This window comes from Rhinatrema bivittatum, chromosome 11 (assembly GCF_901001135.1).
Source record: "Rhinatrema bivittatum chromosome 11, aRhiBiv1.1, whole genome shotgun sequence".
Lineage (NCBI taxonomy): Eukaryota > Metazoa > Chordata > Amphibia > Gymnophiona > Rhinatrematidae > Rhinatrema > Rhinatrema bivittatum.
Window position 1 is genome coordinate 46,700,251 of NC_042625.1, and position 23,176 is coordinate 46,723,426.

At 47.3% G+C, this 23,176-nt stretch overlaps 1 protein-coding gene across 4 annotated transcripts in view; it reads right to left on the reverse strand.

Moving 5' to 3' along the window:
- DGCR8 (DGCR8 microprocessor complex subunit) overlaps nucleotides 1-23,176 on the reverse strand; it is a 220,167-nt gene that overhangs the window by 161,320 nt on the left and 35,671 nt on the right. For all 4 annotated transcript variants that reach the window (XM_029571937.1, XM_029571935.1, XM_029571936.1 and 1 more), the window contains exons 4-6: nucleotides 10,774-10,916; nucleotides 9,489-9,771; nucleotides 117-314 (exon numbers count right to left, since the gene is read on the reverse strand). In XM_029571937.1, the coding sequence (XP_029427797.1) occupies nucleotides 117-314; nucleotides 9,489-9,771; nucleotides 10,774-10,916 (624 nt within the window). The remainder of the gene's footprint in view (nucleotides 1-116; nucleotides 315-9,488; nucleotides 9,772-10,773; nucleotides 10,917-23,176) is intronic.

A 23,176-nucleotide genomic window follows, 5' to 3' on the forward strand; every position in this document is an offset into this window, starting at 1 on the left:
GTATTAACATTATCTGCTTCTTACAATGCTAGATCTGTAATAATCATAAAGGGAAAAAATATATATTCCCTACGCTTTAGGAGCTCAGCACAAATAAGTTTCAGGTTACAACTCACCTTTCTTTGTAGGAGCATCTTGTACAGATAAGGTGATCAGCTTCTGATTGGCAGGCAGAATGGGTCTCTCAAATTCCGCCTGCTTCCGCTTCATTTCACGGTTAAACAACCTCCTCTCTGCCCATGTTCTGAACTTCTTCACGGTAACTTGTTCAAAATCAAAGCATTTTTCCAAGTAGCTTCTAAACTCCTCAATATCTAAAGAGAGTTTCCAGATAACTTGATCAAATTTAGCTTTAAATATTAAATATTTATTTCATATTAATAAGGCAAAAACATAAGAATACATTTACAGAAAATAAAAGATGCAAAGAAAAAATGTTAGCATTACCCAAAATTAAATTCTCTCCCCCATCCCAAACCTCTTACGCACTCCTGTAATACACAACAGGTTTTCTGTTAAGACTTAAAATATTCACACAGCAAAGACTGCTCTTAAACTATCTCCAGTGTTTCAAGCATGATAGCAATCAGATGCCAGGCAGTGGAAGCATACACTACAAAATATTCTCATTAGCTCTAATGGAGAAATTACTTACCTGATAATTTCATTTTCTTTAGTGTAGACTGAAGGACTCAGGACCAATGAGTTACACTCCCCTGCCAGGTTGCAAAGCTGATGTCACCCTACATATACCCCCCTGTAGTGAGCTCAGCTCTCCAATATTCTCTTCAAAAGCCACCGTGGACATATCAGTGAAAAGACAATTAAAAATATGATTAAAACAAGATTAAAAATGGATAACCGTAACTGTACTCAACCAACCATAAACATTGAACTCCAGTAATAATATAGGTACCTTAATCTAGGGACTGGATGAACACTTACCCATGGATCCCTTGGATTCAAAGCCCATTCCACAGGAGGACTCGAGGCACAGATCTTGGGCAGCTGAGGGAGGGATAACTGAGTCCATCTGTCTAAACTAAGGAAAAGGAAATTATCAAGTAAGTAATTGCTCCATTTCCTTGCGTGTAGCCAGATGGACTCAGGACCAATGGAATGTACAAAAGCTACTCCCTATCAGGGCGGGAGGCTGCCTGCGGTCCAGTCAACACCACTCGTGCAAAGACGGCGTTCCCTCGGGCCTGTAGGTCCAGGCGATAGAACCTGGAGAAGGTGTGCAAGGAGGACCAAGTCACCGCCCGGCAGATATCAGTGAGACAGCAGTCTGACCTCCACCCATGAGTCCACTTAAGCCCTAGTGAAATGATCTCTAATCTGAGCGGGTAATGGTTTTCCAGCCTCCATATAGGCTCCTGTGATCACCTTCTTAATTCAGCAAGCTAAGGTAGCCCACGAAGCTGGTTCGCCCTGTTTCCTTCCACCGGTTCTAAGACTTCCAGAAACCGCACTAAGAGCCTCTTGACATTCAAATGATGGGAGGAGCCAATATTCCTCTGTGTCCTTGAGTTTATCTAGCGATGACAACGAAATGGACTGGTTCAAATGAAAGTCTGAGACTACCTTGGGCAAGAAGGACAGAACAGTATGCAGTTGCAACGCCTCTGGAGTCAGAGGAAAGGCTCCAGGCATGACAATGCTTGTAGTTCGGAGATGGGACGTGCCGAGCATATAGCTACCAGGAACACCGTTTTCTACGTCAATAAATTTATTTATTTAGTGTTTTTCTATACCGGCATTCACGATAAGGATCACATCATGTTGGTTTACATTTAAATGCAAGGAAAGACTGCGCAATGGCCGATAGGAAGGACCTGCCAAAATTTCAGCACTAAATTAAGATTCCACAAGGGAACCAGCAACCGCACGGGAGGCAGAAGGTGCTTCACTCCCTTCAGAAAACGAGCCACATCCAAATGAGCCGACAGGGAGAGCCCATTCACCTCACCCCTGTAACAGGAGAGAGCCACTACCTGCACCTTCAAGGAGTTAATGGCCACACCTTTATTCAAGACATCCTGCAAAAATTCCAGAATAAGTGGGATTTTAACCATCCGAGGGGAGACACCGCATTCCTCGTACCAAGCCTCAAATACTCTCTATACCTGCACATATTCTAAGGATGTGGAGAACTTCCGAGCGCAGAGTAAGGTGATAATTACCGCTACAGAATATCCCCGCTTTTTCAGGGAAAACCTCTCAAGGGCCAGACTAAGACAGAATGGAGTCAGATTCTTGTGAAGGACCTGTTGTAACAGGTCCCTATGCTGTGGGAGGCACAGGGGTTTCTCTACCAGGAGCCTTCGCATGTCCGCATACCACGGATGCCTAGGCCAAGCCGGAGCTACTAGCAGGATTAGTCCCCTGTGGTGCTCGATTCTGCGAATGACCCAGCCAAGTAGGGGCCATAGAGGGAAGGCGTATAGCAACTCGACTTCCGGCCAGATCTGAACAAGAGCGTTGACTTCCAGGGACCACAGATCTATTCTGTGACTGAAGAATCAAGGAGCCTTCACATTGTGGGATGCGGCCAGCAGGCTGATTGACGGGAGGCCCCAACCATCTACTGTCAGTTGAAACGCTTTGGCCGACAATTCCCACTCTCCTGGATCCAGACTCTCCCTGCTAGAACGTCTGCTCTGACATTGTCTTTTCCTATGATGTGGGAGGCTGAGATCATCTGTAGATGTACTTCCGCCCACTCTATTAGGAGGTCTATCTCCTGTGACACATGCTGGCTTTTGGTTCCTCCCTGGCGATTGATGTAGGCTACCATCTTTGCATTGTCCGACATCATGCGGACCGCCTGGCCCTGGAGTCTGTGGCTGAACTGCAAACACGCCAATCTGACTGCCTGAGCTTCCAGGTGATTGATGTTCCAGAGGTCCTCTTCTTCTGTCCAATGCCCCTAGGTTGTCAGCTCCTGATAGTGGGCTCCCAAGCCCTGGAGACTCATATCTGTCGTGAGAACCAGCCAGTTCAGGGAGGACAGACACTCCCCTGCTCAGATGAGCTTCCTGTAACCACCACTGGAGGTGACAGCAGACTCCCCTTGTAACTGGAGACGAACCGAATAGTCTTGAGACTGTGGGTTCTAACATGATAGCAATAAGCGTTGCAGAGGACGCATGTGTGACCTCGCCCATGGCACTACTTCCAGGGTTGCCGCCATCAAACCGAGAACTTGGAGATAGTGAACACAGTACGCCCGACAGTGTGCAGCTAACTGACGCACCTGATATATCAACTTCTGTATCCGTGAGGACGGAAGAAAGACCTTGTCTTGCCTTGTGTCGAACCGGACCCCCAGATTCTCCAAGGACTGGGAAGGCTTGAGGCTGCCCTTGGAAACGTTTACTTCCCAACCGAGTTCCTGTGACGAGGAGATCACCTTATTGGTCACTAGGAGGCTCTCTTCCACAGACTTGGCCCAGATCAGCCAATCATCCAACTACGGGTTCACCAGGATCCCATCTTTTCTCAATGCTGCTGCTACGACCACCATAATCTTGGAAAACATTCTGGGGGCGGGGGATAAGCCAAAGGACAGTGCCCGAAACTGATGACAACCAAACATCGCTAAGCATGAAAACCGGTGATCCTGTCAGATTGGAATATGTAGATAAGCCTCTGATAGGTCCAGGGATGTTAGGCTCTCTCTTGGTTGTACAGCCATTATCACAGAGCGCAAGGTTTTCATGCAAAAATGAATCACTCGCAAGTGACAGTTGATGCTCTTGAAGTCCAGGATGGGGCAAAAGGAAACTTTCTTCTTGATTATGATAAAATAGATGGAGTAACACCCCTTATTTTCCTGGGGTGTAGGTACTGGGATCACAGCCCTCATCCTGAGAAGCCTTAGAAGTATAATCTCCACTGCCTGCTTCTTGTGCTGGGAGTGGCAAGGAGACACCATGAATACGTCCCGAGGAGTGCTGTGGAATTCCAGTGCATATCCTTCTTGTATGACTTCCGGTACCTATTTGTCCAAAGTAATCTCGACCCACCATTAGTAAGAGAAATAGACGACCCCCTATCTCCTGGTCCCAAAAGTAAAATCTCATTGGGGAGTTTGGGACAAGCCTGAACCCGAACCTGCCCCTCTCCTGGGCTGCTGGGTATGAAATGGCTGGGACCTCCCAAGTGGTCAAGACCTCTGAAATGTTGAATTTCTGTAGGGGCGAAAATGCTGGGAACCCCTGGAATGACCCCCTCATAGGTGAGGGGCACTGCAGTGGCTTCCTCTGATCTTCTGGTAACTGGGGAACTGGAGATTCGCCCCATTTACTGGCCAGCTTTTCCAATTCGCTCCCGAATTAGACTGATCCTTTAAAGGGCATCTTTGTAAAATTAGCTTTGAGGTTGTGTCAGCTGACCAGTTCCGCAGCCATAGCTGTCATCTGGCCACCACCGAGGCCACTCCTCTGGCTGAAGTATGGACTAAATCAGAGTCTGTGTCTGCTAAAAAGGCAGAAGCGGGTTCCATAACCGGTCTAGGATTCACCTCCATGTCATCAATCTTGTGACAGAAAAGCAGACACGAATGAGCCACCAGAGAGTAATAATAAGCGATTTGTAAGTTCATTGCTAAAGTGTCAAAGAGCTTCCAACTCCCTATCCCCTTTAAAACTTGCTTCTGGGGCATCTCATTCCAGATCAATCAACCCCTGGATGGCATCCAACACTGGAAAGAGTCTGCCCCAGGAACTCCCAAGTGTCTTCAGGGTCTGGAAAACCAGGGCCAGCAATTTGTCTCTATAAAAGAACCGTAACATGGTCCAATACAGTTCCAACCTAGGGGGAGGTTTCCCCATCTTCCAAGGAATCAGGATCCTCCTCTTCATCTGTGCCATCCGGGTCCCTGCCAGGGATACCCTTGGTAAGGCAAGGCATATCTCGGGGTCTGCTGGTAGGAATGGGAGAGGGAGGGGACACCAGCTGAGGTTCTCTTCAGACTGTGCCTGTACAAAGGCTTGTAGCCCCTGGAAAAACTCCACCCAGGAAAAGGTAGCTGGGTCCATGCCTAATCCAGGAGGCACTGGGGTGGGATCAGCTGAATTTCCCTCTCTCACATAAGAAAATGGATTTCCTTACCTGCTAATTTTCGTTCCTGTAGTACAATGGATCAGTCCAGTCCGTGGGTTATGTCCCCCTTCCAGCAGATGGAGTCAGAGCAAAAACTGAGAGGGCGGTCCCTCATGACTGGTACACCCCCTGTAAACCTTCAGTATTAAGAATATCCAAGCAAAGAAAAACCCCTTGGATGGATCAATACAAAAATGAATATCAACTAAATTGAACATCAAACTGTAAATCTGAATAGGCAAACTTGCAATGTGAATTCTGAGTCAGTCCCAAACAGGTCTTGAAATGATTACAGTCGAGCTGAAGGATTATCCCAAAGAAAAAAAACTCCAAAATCCATAGGGTAGGCATCTGGACTGATTCATGGTACTACAGGAACGAAAATTAGCAGGTAAGGAAATAATTTTCTTTTCCCTGTATGTACCAGGATCAGTCCAGACCGTGGGAGGTACCAAAGCTTCCCTTAAATAGAGTGGGCCACTGATATCCCAGCTCGAATGACCCGAGCCCCAAAAGAACCAGAGGTTGTTGATTGCAGATTCAAGTGATAGTGATGCTCAAAAGTGTACAAAGATTTCCAAGTGGCCGCTCAACAAAATTCCTGCGGAGAGACCGCTCGGCTTTCTGCCCAGGAAGCTGCTTGAGCTCGGAGAGAATGAGATTTAATACCGTCTGGGGCTAACGCCCTGCGCCAATGTACGTGGTAGAGATTGCTTCCTTCAACCATCGGGCAATGGTGGTCTTTGAAGCCTAGTGCCCCTTCTTGGGACCACTCCAGAAGACAAAAAGAAGATTTGATAAGTGGAAGTAGTTAGTAACCTCCAGATATAGAAGGACGACTCGCTTGACATTTAGGCGCCGGAGCTCCTTGGAATCCTCAGCCTGGAATAATGGCAGTTCCACCAACTGATTCAGATGAAAAGAAGAGACCACCTTTGGAAGGAAAGATGGTACGATACCAGAGGATACGACGGGATCCGTAGAGCGTAGATAAGGCTTTCTACATGACAAGGCCTGCAGCTCAGAGATTCTGCGAGCGGAACAGATGGCAACCAAGGAAACTGTCTTTTAAGAGTCAGGTCCCTGAAATCTGATCCATCTCCAACTGCTAACAGGAGTACACTATACCCATTGGTCCTGAGACCATCTGCTACACGCTAGGAAATCTCAAATGTCTCTCGTTGGGGGGGGGTTAGATTTGAGGAATAACAACAAATTAAAAGAAGAAATGGTATAGCCCTGAACAAGAGCAGTTCATTTTCTTTAACAATTCTCTATGAGGCACCATTGGCAGAAAAGTAATCAATAACATCTCTTAAATGCTCAGGTGCAAAGAAAATGTAACAATCACTCCCCTTCCTTACAATACATTTGCAGGGGTAGCGCAACATAAAAGTTGCACCTAAAGAAACTGTCTCCTGCCTCATACTTAAAAGGCTTTACGTCTTTCTTGAGTGATCTTTGAGATGTCTGGGAACATGCGTATAACTATACCATAAAAGGGGGTGTTTAAATGCTGAAAATACTTAGACATAATTTTGCTGACATCCTGTTCTGCAATTAGTGTAACAATCAATGTAGCACATTAAATAATTTCTATCGCAGAGGATTCAAGGAACATAGTAAGATTATCTGCATCAAATTGATTTTGCTCTTGAGGAACATTTTCCCCTCTTTCAGCACTGGTTCTGGGAATGAAATAAACCTTATTTATCACAGGCATATCAGAGTCCAACATCTGAAGAGTCTCCCCGAGATATCTTTTGAAAGTTATTATGGGAAGTTCACCCATAATTTTAGGAAATTTGATCAATCTCACATTAAGTCTCTGGTTCCAGTTTTCTAGTAATTCCAATCTTCTGGACAATGCAGTTCTATCTTTTATTATTGCCTGGTTGAAAACTTTTATATTTCCTATTTCTGTTTCCATTCCATCCACTTTTTCTTTCATTACTTGCAGTGACAGATTTTGCTCAGAAATCTTATTGTTTAAAGAAGAGGCTATTTGTTCCATTCTCTGTTTGCTAGCTCTTACAGCACCTGTGAGATTAGCAGAAAGATCCCATAATGTCTCCATAGTTCCCACTGCTGGTCTTATAGGGGTTTCTATATGCTCACCCAATGAAACTGATGTTCCGGTGGCTGGTGCACTGGCTGCCTCTCAGCCAAACGTCTCCGGAAGTCCCCCAGGAGGATTCGTCATTGGCTCTGGCTGGGCAGCTACTTCGCTTCCTTCTCCCTGCCTTCCTGAGATGCTGACTTCCTCATTCAGCGTCTCTATCAGAGTCTCTGATGACGCTCCCAGCTGGTGGTCGAATCACGGGACAGCTGAGGGAAACCTCTGCCTCTGGCGGTGTTGAATTTCCTCCTTTCGGCACTGCAGCAAGGCTACTCCCCCCGGTCATTGCTGCTCCCGGCGTTGTGAAGGTATTTATGAGCCTCTGTTCAGATAACTGTGTCGAAATTGAGGGGAAAACCCTTATTTTCCCTTTACGTTTTGCTGGCATTGTTTAAATTATTTATTTTTCAAGATAACAAAGTTCCAAGGAATATAGAATGCTGTGCAAAACGAAACTGCTCAGCAACTCACTCACACAGCTCCGCTCAGGGCGCCATCTTGCCCCCTGCCTGTCTAACTTTAACGACCGGTTCTGTTTTGGGTTTTTTTTCCAAGCCAGAGGGATGTCGCGTCTCTGAAGCTTAGGGGCTGCCCTGCGGAAACGACATCTCCGGGCAGTGGGTCGCTATCGAAGGGGAGAGGTTGGACCACCAACTTCACCTCTAAAGGCAGCAAATGACAGCCTTGTAAAAGGAAAGTTAAACTTACCCTAAAAACGATACAGCAATAAAGAAAAAAGATGACAGGTCCGTCACTGAATGAAAGCTCTGCCTACAAGTCTGCAGCAGGACAGCCCATAGAAAGTAGAGCAAAGCTACAATGAAAAGCCTTTACCTTTTTTTTTTTTTTTTAAATAAGATCCATTCAAGTAAAAAGTGTTAACAAGAAAACAGGAGAAATAAAAACAACAAAGACAATTCTCACAGAAAGAAAATGGAAGAACCGAAGGTGCAACCCGAATCTGCTGGAGTCAGAGAAATACAGAACGTTTACAGAGGGCGCACCAGTCATGAGGGACCGCCATCTCAGTTTTTGCTCTGATTCCATCTGCTAGAAGGGGGACATAACCCACGGTCTGGACTGATCCTGGTACGTACAGGGAACAGGGGGGATACTGAGGTCTGGCATACTTCCAATTAAGACAGTGACCAACCCGTTATCCAAATGGGAGGAGCCTAGCTTAGCAAATTCCAAAGAGGCCAATTGTCCTTGGGCTTCTTCTCAGTGCTGACATAAGTTGGAGTCCAGGGCAGACTGTGAGGCTCTAGTACGGCAGGCATTGCAGATAGCAAGGGGCTCAAGTTTTTTGGTTGGCGACAACACAGGCAGCGGTAGTTGTGCGCTCTCTTGGCTCGAGCTCAAAAATTTATGCATACAAATTTTGAGTATCCAGGCAGGGTGCGGCAAGGCGCATGCAAAACCCGTGCCCACAGCTCTTCCTGTATCGCGCTTTAAAAGATGTGCGAGTAGGTACATGTCCGAAGTTACGCGCACAGCACGTGCGCATAGCCAAGACCCATAGCACACTGATGTCCTATGGAGGACAATATGGCACACAAACAAATGCACACAATATGGCGCACAAACAAATGCACGCAAGATGGCGCCATCGTGGCCTAGCACGCAGTGTGCAAATCAAGTCTACAGCGGGGCCTAGCCCACCGGGGGCTGCTCAACCCATTTGGAAGCCAGATTCCCCTTACCACCAACAGAAGCGAGAATGACATCAGTATAGTGCAGAGCATGGAGACTCAGAGGAGAGACCTACTTAAACTCTTTAATAGTCAGTCTCTGAACCGGGAAGTAATTTTTTTTTTTTTTAAACTTACCTGGGCTCAGCGCTTACCGGCTGAGTACAGAGACTGTCTCCGGCTGCGGGGGAAGAGGGCTTTGGCTGTCACCTCCATGCTCGGCTTCCTGCACCCACTGCCTTTCAGCTGCCTAAGCAACAAATTCCATGCAAGGAACTGGCTACCGGACCAAAGCACACCTCTGAGGGTTATTGGAAATTGCCTCAGGAATTCTCAACTGTGAGAGGGACCTTTATGTATCACAAGAGAGCAGGGTTCAATTTTCTTCAATTTAGAACTGCAGGAGTATATGTAGGGTGATGTCAGCTTTGCAACTTGAGTTCGTCTCCATCTGCTGGTAGGGAGCATAATCCACTGGTCCTAAGTCCATCTGGCTACATGCTAGAAAAATCAGATTTACCGAGTTACAGCTCAGAAAGCCTCATAGCTATATCATGAACCTCAACCCTTACCTATAGATTCATCTTTACACAGCTCCACTTTGGCCTTTACTTGTCCTAAAGCCCCTGGTGCTGCATCTCCCACTACGGAGTCTTTCTCGTCTGAAGCCATCGTGTCTACAGCAGTGGAATCTGGCTCTTCTGATTGGTGGTCTACATCTGAAGACCTCTGCAATGACTTTGTGGGCAAATCAACGTCATTTGGAGTTATATCGTTATTTTGTTCTCGTGCCTCATTCTCTTTCATCTTCTTGTAATGCAAGCAAGGAATGCTGCTCATAGGGGGATCATGTTTCTGCAAAGGGAATGGAACAAAACCATGTAAGCAAATTCTTCTGCACCCACCCCAGCGCCTTAAAAGTGCATATAAAGTTCTGCACACACAGAATATTTAGAAGTTGCATATTTTATGAAATATATTTTGAGCCATTTATTTCAATATTAATTTTGAAGTCATAATGAACAGAGCAGTCATGAAGATGACTTTAGATTAAGTGAATGGTCCCTGCACCCACAAACCCTCCCCCAAGACATCAAAACCAGGTTAGCAACCCATAGGCAGGATTTGGAAATAATTCCAAAAGGAAAAAAAAAAAATTATTTAGTCCTCTCACTTACTCGTCTTTCAAAGAAAAAAATGGCACCACAGTACAAAGATTCTGATTTTTTGTACCCCACAGCTCTACAGCAATAGTAAAGTGGATGCCAAGATAAATCACCAAAGTATGCATACAGAAATGCTTCCCAGTACATCAAGCAAAAGATGACACTAAAGATTTGTATTTAAAAATAAAATAAACTATACCAGTATAGTTTATTAGCCACAATCTGTATTTAATCAGATAAAAGTAACAAGGCATCAAGAGTCACAGGCTCCTATACTTAAGTCAAAAGAATAATTTTAGATCACTTGGAATAATCAAATATTACAAAGTAAGGGCCTACAGTATAGCCCATGAGATCCATGTTTCAATTATTTGTCATTTAGGTATGTTAGTGTCCTCCCACAAAGGTGCTAGTCTTGTTCCAGAGAGGAGAAGTAGGGCAGGGCAAATGCCACTATAGATGACCCAGGTTGCTCAAGAGTTGCAATGATGGGTTCTGTCTTAAGAGGGATTCCCTTTTAGTATTTGGCCAACAAAGAAAACAAGGATCATTCAAGGCAAACATCCTAGGGAACAGGCGATTGGGAGGAGGGTGAAGGGAAGAAAGGCAATGACAGACAAAAAAAAATTATATACTGTATGACAATGATATGTTTGCTTAAAAAGGTTTAATTCCCAGCTCTTGTGCCTACCCGTATGCTTCCTGTTCCCAAGAAGTATGGTCTGGACCAGGAAACAACTCGAGATTCTCTGTGCAGGTATACAGGAATACCGGAGTTATGAAATGTCATGATCCATCCATCAGGAAGGGGCTCCGTGGGAGGGCGGCCGCGGGCTTTATGGAAATATGTAATTAGAACTTTTACTTGACCCAAATATTATTTCAGAAAGTAATAAAATAAAAAACTTGATGGATTAAATTTAGACATTTGAAAACAGAAAGGTCAAGTATACTCAAATTTCTTCTACTCTGCACCTACTACTCAAAAAAAAAAAAAAAAAATGCTTCTCCATAGTATACCTGGCCCAAACAGCATGACAGAACAGAACACCACATGAATAAGTTTTCAGCGATAATATAGGAAAACTTCTGGAGCTTCATAGCCTGGAAAAATGACTGAATTATATAAATTTTTTTGCAATAACTCTGAATGATTCATGGCCATCAATCCATCCTAGTGTTGAAAGCAAGGGGTGGAAAAGATAGGAAAATTGGTTCTTACCTGCTAATTTTCATTCCTGTAGTACCACAGATCAGTCCAAACAGTGGGTTGAGCCTTTCCAGCAGATGGAAACAGAGGAAAAACTCGAAGGGTATCCTATATAAGGACAGTGCTCCCCCTGCGACCCTTCAGTATAAACATTATCAAAGCAGAAAAATGTAACAACTAGAAATAGGTTCAAGCAAGCAAAAATGTATAACATCCAAAATAGAACTGGAAAATTTGAAGGAATGCAAAGTAATCGCTCTTATAAATTGCAATAGATATTTCCGGTGCCTTGTAAATCGACATAACTGTGAATGATAGGACTTAGAGCGGTTGACAAAAAGAAAAAAAAAAGACAGATTCTCTTCACTAAGGGTGGACTTCTGGACTGATCAGTGGTACTACAGGAACGAAAATTAGCAGGTAAGAACCAATTTTCCTTTCCCTGTACGTACCCTGATCAGTCCAGACAGTGGGATGTACCAAAGCTTCCCTAAATAGGGTGGGACCCAGACAGTCCCGCTCGAAGTACCTGTCTGCCAAAGGAACCAAAACCTGGCGCTTGTACATAGAGACAATAATGACTAGCAAAAGTATGAAGAGATATGCTCTGCATATCTCTTGTGGAGAGACCAGCTGGCTTTCCGCCCAAGAGGCAGCCTGTGACTAGAGTGAATGGGCTTTCAAAATCCTCCAGGACCGGCCAGCCCAGACAAATATAAGCTGACGCAATTGCCTCCTTTAGCCAGTGAGCGATGGTGGCCTTTGATGCCTTATTCCCCACTACTGGGTCCGCTCCATAAGACAAGAAGATGATCTGAGACCTGGAACTTGTTTGTGACTTCTAAGTATCGCAGCTGGACTTGTTTCACATCAAGGCGCCTTAGGTCTCTGCCATGCTTGGTCTCAGTGTCCTCTGCAGAAAAGGCAGGTAGTTCGACTGATTTAAATGAAAAGAGGTAATGACTTTCGGTAAAAAGGATGGTACCGTCTTGAGAGAAACACCTAAATCCGAAAAACGAAGAAATGGTTCCCTGCAAGACAAGGCTTGGAGCTCGAACACTCTCCTGGCTGAGCAGAGACTAAGAAAACTGTCTTGAGAGTCCAGTCCTTGAGCGTGGCCCATCCGAGGGGTTCGAAAGGCGCCTCGCAGAGAACCCGAAGCACCAGATTGAGTCTCCATGACGGACATGTAGCTCGAACAGGCGGGTTCAAATGCTTTGCCCCCTTAAGGAACCAAATGACATCTGGATGGGCCGCCAGAATGTAACCATCAACTCGCCCTAGAAGGGAACCAAGAGCCGAGACTTGTACCCGAAGGGAACTGAAAGACAAACCCTTGGAGAGACCATTCTGCAGAAAAGAGAGGACATGGGAAACTGGGGGCCTGCACGCTGGGATTCCTGAGTCCGCACACACAGTCTCAAACACTCTCCAAACCTGAATGTGAGAGAGGTAGAAGTCTTACATACGCGCAACAGAGTGGAAATAACCTCCTCCCTATAACTTTTCTTCCTCAGTCTCCGCCGCTCAAAAGCCAGGCCGTTAGACAAAAGCGATCTGCCTGATCGAAAAATACTGGACCTTGCCGTAGAAGGTTTGGGAGGTGACAGAGGCGGAGAGGACCCTCCGTTGCAAGATTTACTAGATCCACAAACCATGGTCTTCGGGGCCATTCTGGTGCCACGAGAATGACCGGCTATTTGTGGAGTTCTATTCTTCTGAGTACCTTCCCCACCACAGGCCAGGGTGGGAACATGTAGAGGAGTATGTCGCGAGGCCAGGGAAGCACCAGAGCATCCACCCCCTCCGAGCCGTGCTCTCTTCTGCGACTGAAGAATCTGGGAGCCTTCGCATTTCTCAGAGTGGCCATTAGATCTAAGTGGGGAGTGCCCCACTCGCGAACGAGAAGATCCAGCGCCTCTTCCGACAACTCTCACTCTCCGGGTTCTAGGTGTTGATGACTTAAGAAGTTGGCTTGGACATTCTGCTTTCCCGCAATGTGGGAGGCTGCCAACCGAGCTAGATGCCGTTCCACCCAGGAGAACAACTTGCTCACTTCCATGGCCACCAGTCGACTCCTGGTCCCGCCTTGGCGATTGATGTAAGCTACTGTGGTGGCATTGTCGGAGAGAACCCGAACCGGTTTGTGACGGATCAAGGGCAGGAACGTCTTCAGCGCTAGACGAACTGCTCAGGCTTCCAGGCGATTGATGTGCTATTGAGATTGAGCTAGAGACCATTGTCCTTGTGTAGTCTGAGTCTGGCAATCTGCTCCCCAGCTGGAAAGGCTGGGGTCCGTTGTAACAATGATCCACTGGGGGGGTTTCCAGGTGCATCCTCTTCAGCAGGTGGTCGAGCGACAGCCACCACTGAATGCTGGAGATGGTAAAGTCCGAGAGCGGTAAAGGCGTCAAACTGCTCTGAGACCAGTTTCCAGCGGGACAGTAAAGCTTTCTGTAAAGGACGCATATGTGTGAAGGCCCATGGTACAAATCTATAGTTGAAGCCATAGAGCCCAGGACCTGCAGGTAGTACCAGGCTGTGGGCATGGAGAGAGATAGATGTCGAACTTGAGCCATGATCTTGAGCGCCCGGCTCTCAGGTAGGAAGACTTTGCCCGTGCATGGGTCGAAGCATGCCCCTAAGAATTCCAGGACTTAAGAAGGCTTGAGGCTGCTCTTGGAGAAATTGACTATCTAACCGAGGGAGCTGAGAAGCGACAAAACTTTGACTGCCACCGTGCAGAGATGCTCTGATTTTGCCCGAATGAGCCAGTCGTCCAGGTAAGGATGGACCAGTACTCCCTCCCGGCGGAGGAAGGCCGCTGCCACCACCACGATTACCTTGGTAAATGTGCAGGGGGCAGTGGCAAAGCCAAACGGAATCGCCTGAAACTGGTAATGATGCCCCAAGATGTAGAAGCGTAGGTACTTCTGATATTCCAGGCTCATCGGGATATGGAGATAAGCCTCCGTCGAATCCAGAGAACCTAGGAATTCGCAGGTGCGAACCGCAGCTATGACTGCCCGCAAGGTTTCCTTCCAAAAATGGGGGACCTTGAGCGCTCTATTGACTCTCTTGAGGTCCAGGATTGGTCGGAAGGAGCCGTCCTTTTTGGGAACAACGAAGTAAATGGAATACTGGCCTAACGGAGAGGGACGATGGCTCTGAGCTGCTGAAGTCTGTCGAGGGTTTGACGCACCACCTGCTGCTTCTGAGGGGGTCCACAAGGAGAGACTAGGTAGAGATCTGGAAGAGATCGAGCAAACTCTAAAGCGTAGCCTCGTTCTATTATTTATTTATTTATTTAAAGGGTTTTATATACCGACATTCATCAATGATATCACATCGGTTCACATCGTAACACAAAACTAGTGCCTGTAGCGGCGCTTTACATCGAACAAGTTTAACATAATACAATTAAAACATATTGAAACATAATTACTATTACTTTGAGGACCCACCTATCTGAAGTAATTTTCACCCATTCCTCGTGATAAAGGGAGAGCCGGCCTCCTAAGTTGGGAACGGAGGAATGGGCTAGCTGCATCTCATTGCGAGGACTTAGGGGCAGATCTTTGGGGTTTCCATCCCGGAATGGTCATCGTCCACGAAAGGAATGAGACCACAATTGAGATCTTGTGGAGGGTTTTCTTTGTGGAGCCCCCCGCAGCTTGTTGTACCTGCGCTGCCCCCTGAAATGAGGGCGTGACAGAAAAAAGGATTTGGACGGTTTAGGGCGATCCTCAGGAAGCTTATGATCTTATTGTCCCCTAAATATTTGATAAGCTGTTCCAGGTCCTCCCCAAAGAGAAACTTGCCTTTGAATGGGAGAGTACCCAACTGCGATTTAGAAGAGGAGTCTGCTGCCCAATTTCACAACCAGAGGAGGCACCTGGCCGAGACCGCTGATACCATGGATCTGGCCAGCATTCTCAGAAGATCATAGAGGGCATCAGCACCATATGCAACCGCGGCTTCCAGCCTGTACCGCCTCTGCAGACGGGAGGTCCTGGGTGCCGAGTAGTTGAACCCACACCTAAGGCTTGCCCGCTGCATAAGATTGCTACAGACTATCGCTCGAACATCTAGCACCAACACTTGGTGCTAGATGTTCGAGCGATCTTTTGAGATGCATTTCCAACTTACGATCCTGAAGGTCCTTTAAAGTCGTTGCTCCCACCACCGGAATGGTGGTTCTTTCGGTGACTGTTGAAACCAAAGCGTCCACTTTCGGGACCTTGAGCATGTTTAGGCATTGGTCAGGGAGGGGATAGAGCTTGTCCATTGCCCTGCCAACCTGTAGGCCGGATTCAGGAGATTCTCATTCTCGGAGCAGTAACTGCATTAACATAGGATGAAATGGGAACGTACGTGGGGGGGGGCTCACAGACCAGCCAGGACAAGGTCCACGTTACTGGAAGCCGGGATACTTGCAGACTCATCCGGAGTGGCATCTATCCCCAGTTCGGCCAGGACAAAAAGGAATGAGCGGCTCTAGCTCCTCCTGCTGGAACAAACGCAAGACCCGCGGGTTGTCTCCCTCGACTGGTGGATTCTGATTTAACGAATCTACATCTGGGTCAGGGTCTGGGAGCTGAGGTGGGGGGTTAGGAGGATCTGGAGGGTCCGGGACCCCTGGACCGGTCCTGACCCGAATAGTACCCTGAGAATCAGGGAGTTTGGGTCCCTGTTCTGTAGACACCCTTAGGATCTTTGCAGGTGGTGGGGTCCAGGGAGGGGTCATCCTGCTGCCGTAAGATAGCGACATAAGCCTTATGTAATAAAAGCACAAAATCAGTGGAAAAATGCTGAGGGGTTTTCTCTGGCATGGGGGGGGGGGGGGGACGACGACGACGGACGGACCTTATGGTGAGGGTCAAAGACCGTATCAGGAAGATCCACAGGGCTTAAATCCAGGGGAGACTGATGAAAAACAGAATCTCTTCCCCCAGCAGGCAACGAATCAGCCGCGACATATGGGGACAAAATGGCCACCGTTCCTGTGGGTTGCAGGGAAGGAGCAGGTCTGGCAGTGCGTTTGCCAGCTCGAACACGGGACACTGACTTCGCTGGCGCTGAAGAGGGCCCCTCCCCGCTGGGCAAAGAACAAACCCCTTCGCGGGAGAGCCACGGAGCAGGCTCCCTGCATGCCAGACAGAAGGGAGATTGCGGCATAACCACGGAGGTGGGGGGGAAATGAGGAACTGCCACTGAAAAACGGCAAAGTCCTGCTGTGCCTGGCTGCGAGCGGGAGAAGAGATATCCCTGCACTCCGCTCCTTCCCCCGAAGGCTGCTAGCTTTCTGTATGTACCGTACTTTTCGCTCCATAAGACGCACTTTTCCCCCCCCCCAAAAGTGGGGGGAAAATGTCTGTGCGTCTTATGGAGCGAATGTAGCATTTCTCCCTCTCGCGCATCGTCCCCCACTCCCCTCCTCCTCCCAACTCAGCGCAATCAGTATGGTGGCACAGGTCAAATGTATCATCTTCTGCCGGCAGAGCTTGAGCTCCCTGCAGGTCTGCTGTACCCAGAGTGCATCTTACTGCGAAGCTCAGCATGGCGCAGGTCAAACATCAGCTGTTTGAACCGCATGTGCTACAGAGGCCCCTCCAGTGCAAACAGCTCTCTGATGGTCTTCTGTTCCCGGGGTGCCGCTGACCTTCACAGTAAGATGCACCCCGTGGCACCCCGGGAACAGCAGACCAGCAGGGAGCTGTTTGAACTGGAGGGGCCTCCGTAGCGCACGCGGTTCAAACAGCTGATGTTTGACCTGCGCCACGCCGAGCTTTGCTGTAAAATGCACCCCGGGAACAGCAAACAGGCAGGGAGCTCAAGCTCTGCCGGCAGAAGACAATACATGGCATCAAAATTTATGGTTAGTACAAGCCATTTCCTTCTCATTTGTTTAGATATATTAGAAAATCATGAGGGTAATATGCTGCCTGGGATAAAGGACACATGATACAAACCTTTACTTTTTTAATTCATGGTATAGTTCAGTGATTTATGATAAAATGTTTCTTGCATACGAAGCAATGTGGATTTTCAGAACTGATTAGCAGTTTTTGACAGCTGAAATTAATGAAAAGTATACCAGGCCACCAGGAGGGAGCTCTATACAGAGCCCGTCATAGGGACAGAATTTTTTTTTCTTATTTTCCTCCTCTAAATCCTAGGTGCGTCTTATGGAGCGAAAAATACGGATTTTTTTTTTTTTTTTTTTTTTTTTTTTTTTAAGTACAGAGGAATATTGTCTTCTCTGTCAGTAATGGACCCGAGGCATGTGACTTCTCAGGCGCCCCAACAGGGGAGGGACTAGACCACCAGTATCACCCTGGAGCCCGGCAATGGGTCACCGGGAAAGGGTCCTAGGCTGAAGAATCAAGGGGAAACCCCCCCCCTAGGATCATATAAGAGCGAGACAGGCTTCTGTTTCTTTTGATGATAAAACTTTTTTTTTTTTTTTTTTTTTTTAAACTGCTTGAAATCTTGTCAAATACTTGCTTGATCCTGAAGAAATATAGAAAAAAAGGAAAGGAAGAACTTCCTCAAAGAATGAAATTAGCTATAAGACTGGGAACCGCAGGTTCTACCATCTTCATCTGCTGGAGACAGAGAAATACTGAAGGGATGCAGGGGGAGCACTGTCCTGATATAGGATACCCTTCGAGTTTTTCTCTGTCTCCATCTGCTGGAAAGGAGGCTCAACCCATTGTCTGGACTGATCCGGGTACGTACAGGGAATAAAGATTTGTGAGAAATACCAGGTCTATAGCAGTTATATGTAATCAGCTAGAACTGTACTGGCTGCTCATAAGAAACCTACTCCCAAATGATAGCAAAACACTTTCAGGCCAATACCGTAAAGTGCACTCAGCTGAGTGCACTGTTTAACCCAGATTAGACGCGTGTTTTGGATGCACAACCACAGCCCCTTATTCAATAAAGGGTTTAGCACGTCCAGAATGCACGTTCAAACCCCACTGAAACTAATAGCGCTCATCACATGCAAATGTATGTTGATGAGGCTATTAGTTATTCGCCCGGAATACAGAAAAAAAAAAATGTGCACTCGATCCGCACATTTTACGCTCAGAAATTAGTGCCTGCCCGACTTAATATCGGAAGAACCAAAAGGTTAAAAAAATTTTTTTTTTAAATGTACCAGCGGGTCAGGTTAGGGAACGGATGATCGTAAAATTGAGCGTCCGTTTTCCAAACCCGCTGACAGTCAGCTTTCTTGGCCTTCCGCTGCTGAGGAGGCATTAGGGAAGCGCTATTGCCCCATGTGCCTCCTTTTCAGCATGACCTCATTTAAATACAATATTGAGCGCCCAGGAGAGGTGGCTAGGCGTACGTTAGGAAGCAGGCCTGTTTGTAAAAAAAACTTAACACAAGACTTAACACAAAAGCATACAATTATACTACCACAACAATTTATCACTAATGAAAAGACCAAACTGGATTTGACTGCAGTATGGAAGCTGACCATTTTTAGTGCTTGAACTTGGACAGGAGACTAGAGTGGTGGGCTGCATATGAAAAAAATTGAAGAAATTACTTACCTGATAATTTCATTTTCCTTAGTGTAGACAGATGGACTCAGGAACAATGGGTTATATGCTCCCCTGCTAGCAGATGGAGATGGAGTCTGCTTTCAAAGCTGACGTCACCCTAGATACACCCCTGCAGTGACCTCAGCCTTTCAGTATTCTCTTCAAAAGCCACTGTGGACATACTATTGAAAAACCTGATTAAAACCAACTTGACTAAAAACTGATAACTAACTGTAAACCAAACGCTGAATCCCTGCAAAATTATAGATGCCCTGATCTAAGGATTGGGCGACGGCTTATCCATAATCTCTTGGAATCGATATTCATTTCACGGGCAATTCCTTGGTACCGTTCTTGGGCAGTTGTGGGAGGGATGCTGAGTCCATCTGTCTACACTAAGAAAAACGAAACTATCAGGTAAGTAATTTCTCCAATTCCTACGTGTAGCCAGATGGACTCGAGACCAATGGGATGTACAAATGTTATCCTGATCAGGGCGGGAGGCTGCCCGCGGTCCGGTTAACATCGCCCTTGCAAAGGCTGCATCCTCTCAGACCTGAACATCCAGGCGATAGAACCTGGAGAAGATGTGTAAGGAGGACCACCTTGCCGCTTGACAGATGTTGATGGGAGATAGCAGTCTACCTTCTGCCCAGGAGATTGCCTGAGCCCTAGTGGAATGAGCTTTAACCTGAAAGGGTAATGGCTTTTCTGCCTCCACACAGGCTCCCATGACCACCTCCTTAATTCAGTGAGCTATAGTAGCCTGCGAAGCTGGTTTGCTCTGCCTCCTTCCACCGTTGAGAAAAAACGAGCAGTCCATCTTGCAGACCAGTTCTGAAACTTACAGATACTGCACCAAAAGCCTACTGACATTTAACTGGAAGAGGCGGCAGTATTCTTCCGTGTCCTTGTGCCTAAGGATGAAAATGAAATGGACTGATTCAACTGAAACTCCGAGACTACCTTGGGCAACAAGGATGGAATGGTACAAAGTTGTCACGCTCCTAGAGTCATCTGGAGGAATGGCTCCCAAAACAATGATGCCTGTAGTTCAGAGATATTACGAGCCGAGGATATAGCCAGCAGGAACTCTGTCTTCAGGGTTAACAATCACAAGGAAAGACTGCGCATCGGTCGAAAGGAGGGCCTTGCCAAAAACTCCAATACTAGATTAAGATTCCACCAGGGAACCAGCTACCGTAGGGGTGGCTGGAAGTGCTTTCCCCCTTTCAGAAAACGGGCCATGTAGGGATGAGACGTCAGGCGGGTTCCATTCACCTCACCCCTGAAACAGGAGAGAGCCACTACCTGGGGACCTTCAAGGAGTTAAGGGTCAAACATTTATTCAAGCTGTCCTGTAAAAATTACAGAATTAGTTGAATTTTGACTGTCCGAGGGGAAACGCCGCGTTCCTCGCACCAGGCCTCAAATACTCTCCTGACTTGCACATACGCTAAGGACGTAGAGAACTTCCGCACGCAGAGTAAGATGGCAATTACTGTTGCCGAATATCCACACTTCATCATTGAGCCCTCTCAAGGGCCAAACCGTAAGACAGAATCAAGTCAGATCCTCATGAAGGACCGGTCCCTGCTGAAGCAGGTCCCTGTGCGGTAGGAGACGGGGGGGTCTCCACATGTTCGCATACCACAGATGCCTGGGCCAATCTGGAGCTACTAGAAGGACTAAATCGCCTGTGGCGCACCCCAGCAGGGGCCATGGAGGGAAGGTTTATAGCAAGTCTTCTTCTGGCCAGATCTGAATGACAGCGTTGATCCACAGGGACCACTGATCTCTTCTAAGCCTGAAAAATCGGGGAACCTTCACATTTGTGAGATGCGGCCAGCAGGTCGATGGACGGGGTGACCCAGCAATCTACCACCAGCTGAAAGGCTTTGGCTGACAACATTCATTCTCCTGGATCCAGACTCTCCCTGCTTAGAAAGTCTGTTATGATGATGTCTTTTCCTGCGATGTGGGAGGTCGAGATAATCTGTAGATATGTTTCTGCCCATTCCATAAGGAGCTCTATCTCATGTGACACTTGCTGGCTTCTTGGTTCCTCCCTAGCAGTTGATGTAGCTACCGTTGTTGCATTTTACGACATTATGCTGACTGCTTGACCCTGTAGTATGTGGCTGAACTGTAGACATCAATCTGACTGCCTGGGCTTCCAGGCGGTTTATGCTCCAGAGTGCCTCTTCCTCGGTCAACGCCCTGGGCCATCAATTCCTGACAGTGAACCTGGAGGCTTGCGTCTGGTCTTGAGGACCAGCCAGTTTGGCAGGGACCAGGTTTCACCCTTGCCCAAGTGAGCTTCCTGCAGCCACCACTGGAGCCGAGAACATACTTCCACCAGTAGGTGGAGGCAAATCGAGTAGTCTTCAGACAACAGGTTCCAATGTGACAGCAGGGAGCATTGAAGTGGTCACATGTGTGCCCTCGCCCACGGTACTACCTCCAGGGTTGATGCCATCAAACAGAGGGCCTGAAGATAGCTCCACACCATCAGGCGTATCAACTTCGTCAATTGACACAATTGGGACAAACTTCTTTATCCGCGTGGACGGGAAGAAGACCTTGCCCTGCTTGGTGTCGAACTGGACTCCCAAATATTCCAAGGACTGGGAGGGTCTGAGACTGCTTTTGTCCATGTTTATGACCCAACCGAGTTCCTGAAGCAGGAGGTCACCCTGCTGGTCACCTGGATACTCCTCTACGGATTTTGCCTGGATCAACCTATCGTCCAAGTATGGGTGCACCAGGATTCCCTCTTTTCTCAGTGTAGTCACTACGACCACACTTGGAAAATGTTCTGGGGGCGGTGGCCAGGTCAAATGGCAGCGCCCGGAACTGATAATGGCAGCCCAGTTCTGCAAAGCATAGGAAACATTGATGTTCTTGCCAGAGTGGAATATAAAGATAGGCCTCGGAAAGGTCCAGAGAGGTTAAGAACTCTCCTGATTGTACGGCCATTATCACAAGAGCACTGAGTTTCCATGCAAAAATGGATTACTCATGGATGTCTGTTGTCACTCGAGGTCTAGGATGGAGCATAAGGAAAAGCAAGTTTGCTTACTGTAAACAGTGTTTCCATAGATAGCAGGATGAATTAGCCATGCTGTCATGGGGAACGTCCTCCAGATGTCACGAGGCAGAGTTTCTCAAAGTTGTTACAGAGCTTAGCTCTCTGCGGCTGCGCGTGTGTTCCCGCACAGAAAGGTACCTTTCTCCTCAGGCTGTATCCTAGCAGGAAAAAAAGAACATTAGTATATGCTAGCGCGGCTGTCCAGGGAGGCGGGTGGGTCAGCATGGCTAAATCATCCTATCGACGGAAACACCGTTTACGGTAAGCAAACTTGCTTTTTCACATCGATAGCAGGCCTGAATTAGCCATGCTGTCATGGGAGTCCCTTGCTCCCGGGTTCGCAAGAGGGCTTGTACCTTGCCCTCAAATGCTTGATCGCAACCCGCCTTACCGTGGACAGCCAGCATGGACTCCTCACTTATTGAAGTGCTGCAACACTGCCCTTCCCAGCATGGCATCCTTGGACATCTGCTAGTCCAGACAGTAATGGGACGCAAAAGTGTGCAGAGATGACCATGTGGCAGCTCTGCAGATGTCCAGGGGCAGCACCTGCCATAAGTAGGCAATTGAGGTGGCGACCGCTTGCAGCTGATGAGCATTCGGCTTATCCGGGAGATGAGCGTTTCGCTTGCCATAGCAGAATTGGATGTATTGAGAAATCCAGCTAGAAATAGTCCACTTTGCCATTGGGAGGCCAGGGGCGTTCGGGTTAAAAGGTGACAAACAGTTGTGATGCTCTAGTGTCAGAGCAAGTCCTTCTTTTGTAAAGTAGACTAACGCTCTTTTACAGTCTAGCGTATGCAGGAGACTTTCTCTGTCATTCTGGTGAGGTTTTGGAAAGAATGTTGGCAATTCGATGGTCTGATTAAGATGGAAAGCCAAAACTACCTTCAGTAAGAAGGGAGGGGCAAGTCCGCAGCGACACTTTATGATGGTGAAATTGCAGATTCGGCACATAGTGTACCAGCTCCTGTAGTTCACTCACGGACGTAATGGCTACAAGAAAAACTACCTTCCTCATGAGGTATTTTACGTACGAGGATTCCATAGGCTCAAATGGTGGCAGCATTAACTGCTCCAAAATGGGATTGAGATACCAGGCCATCGGTGGCTTAGACGACAAGGGTCTAAGATGACAGAGGCCCCAAATGAATCGTGTGAGCAGTGGGTGGTTGGAGATTGGGTGACCTTGATGGTGTTTGTGGTAGGCTGCAATGGCACTGAGGTGGACTCT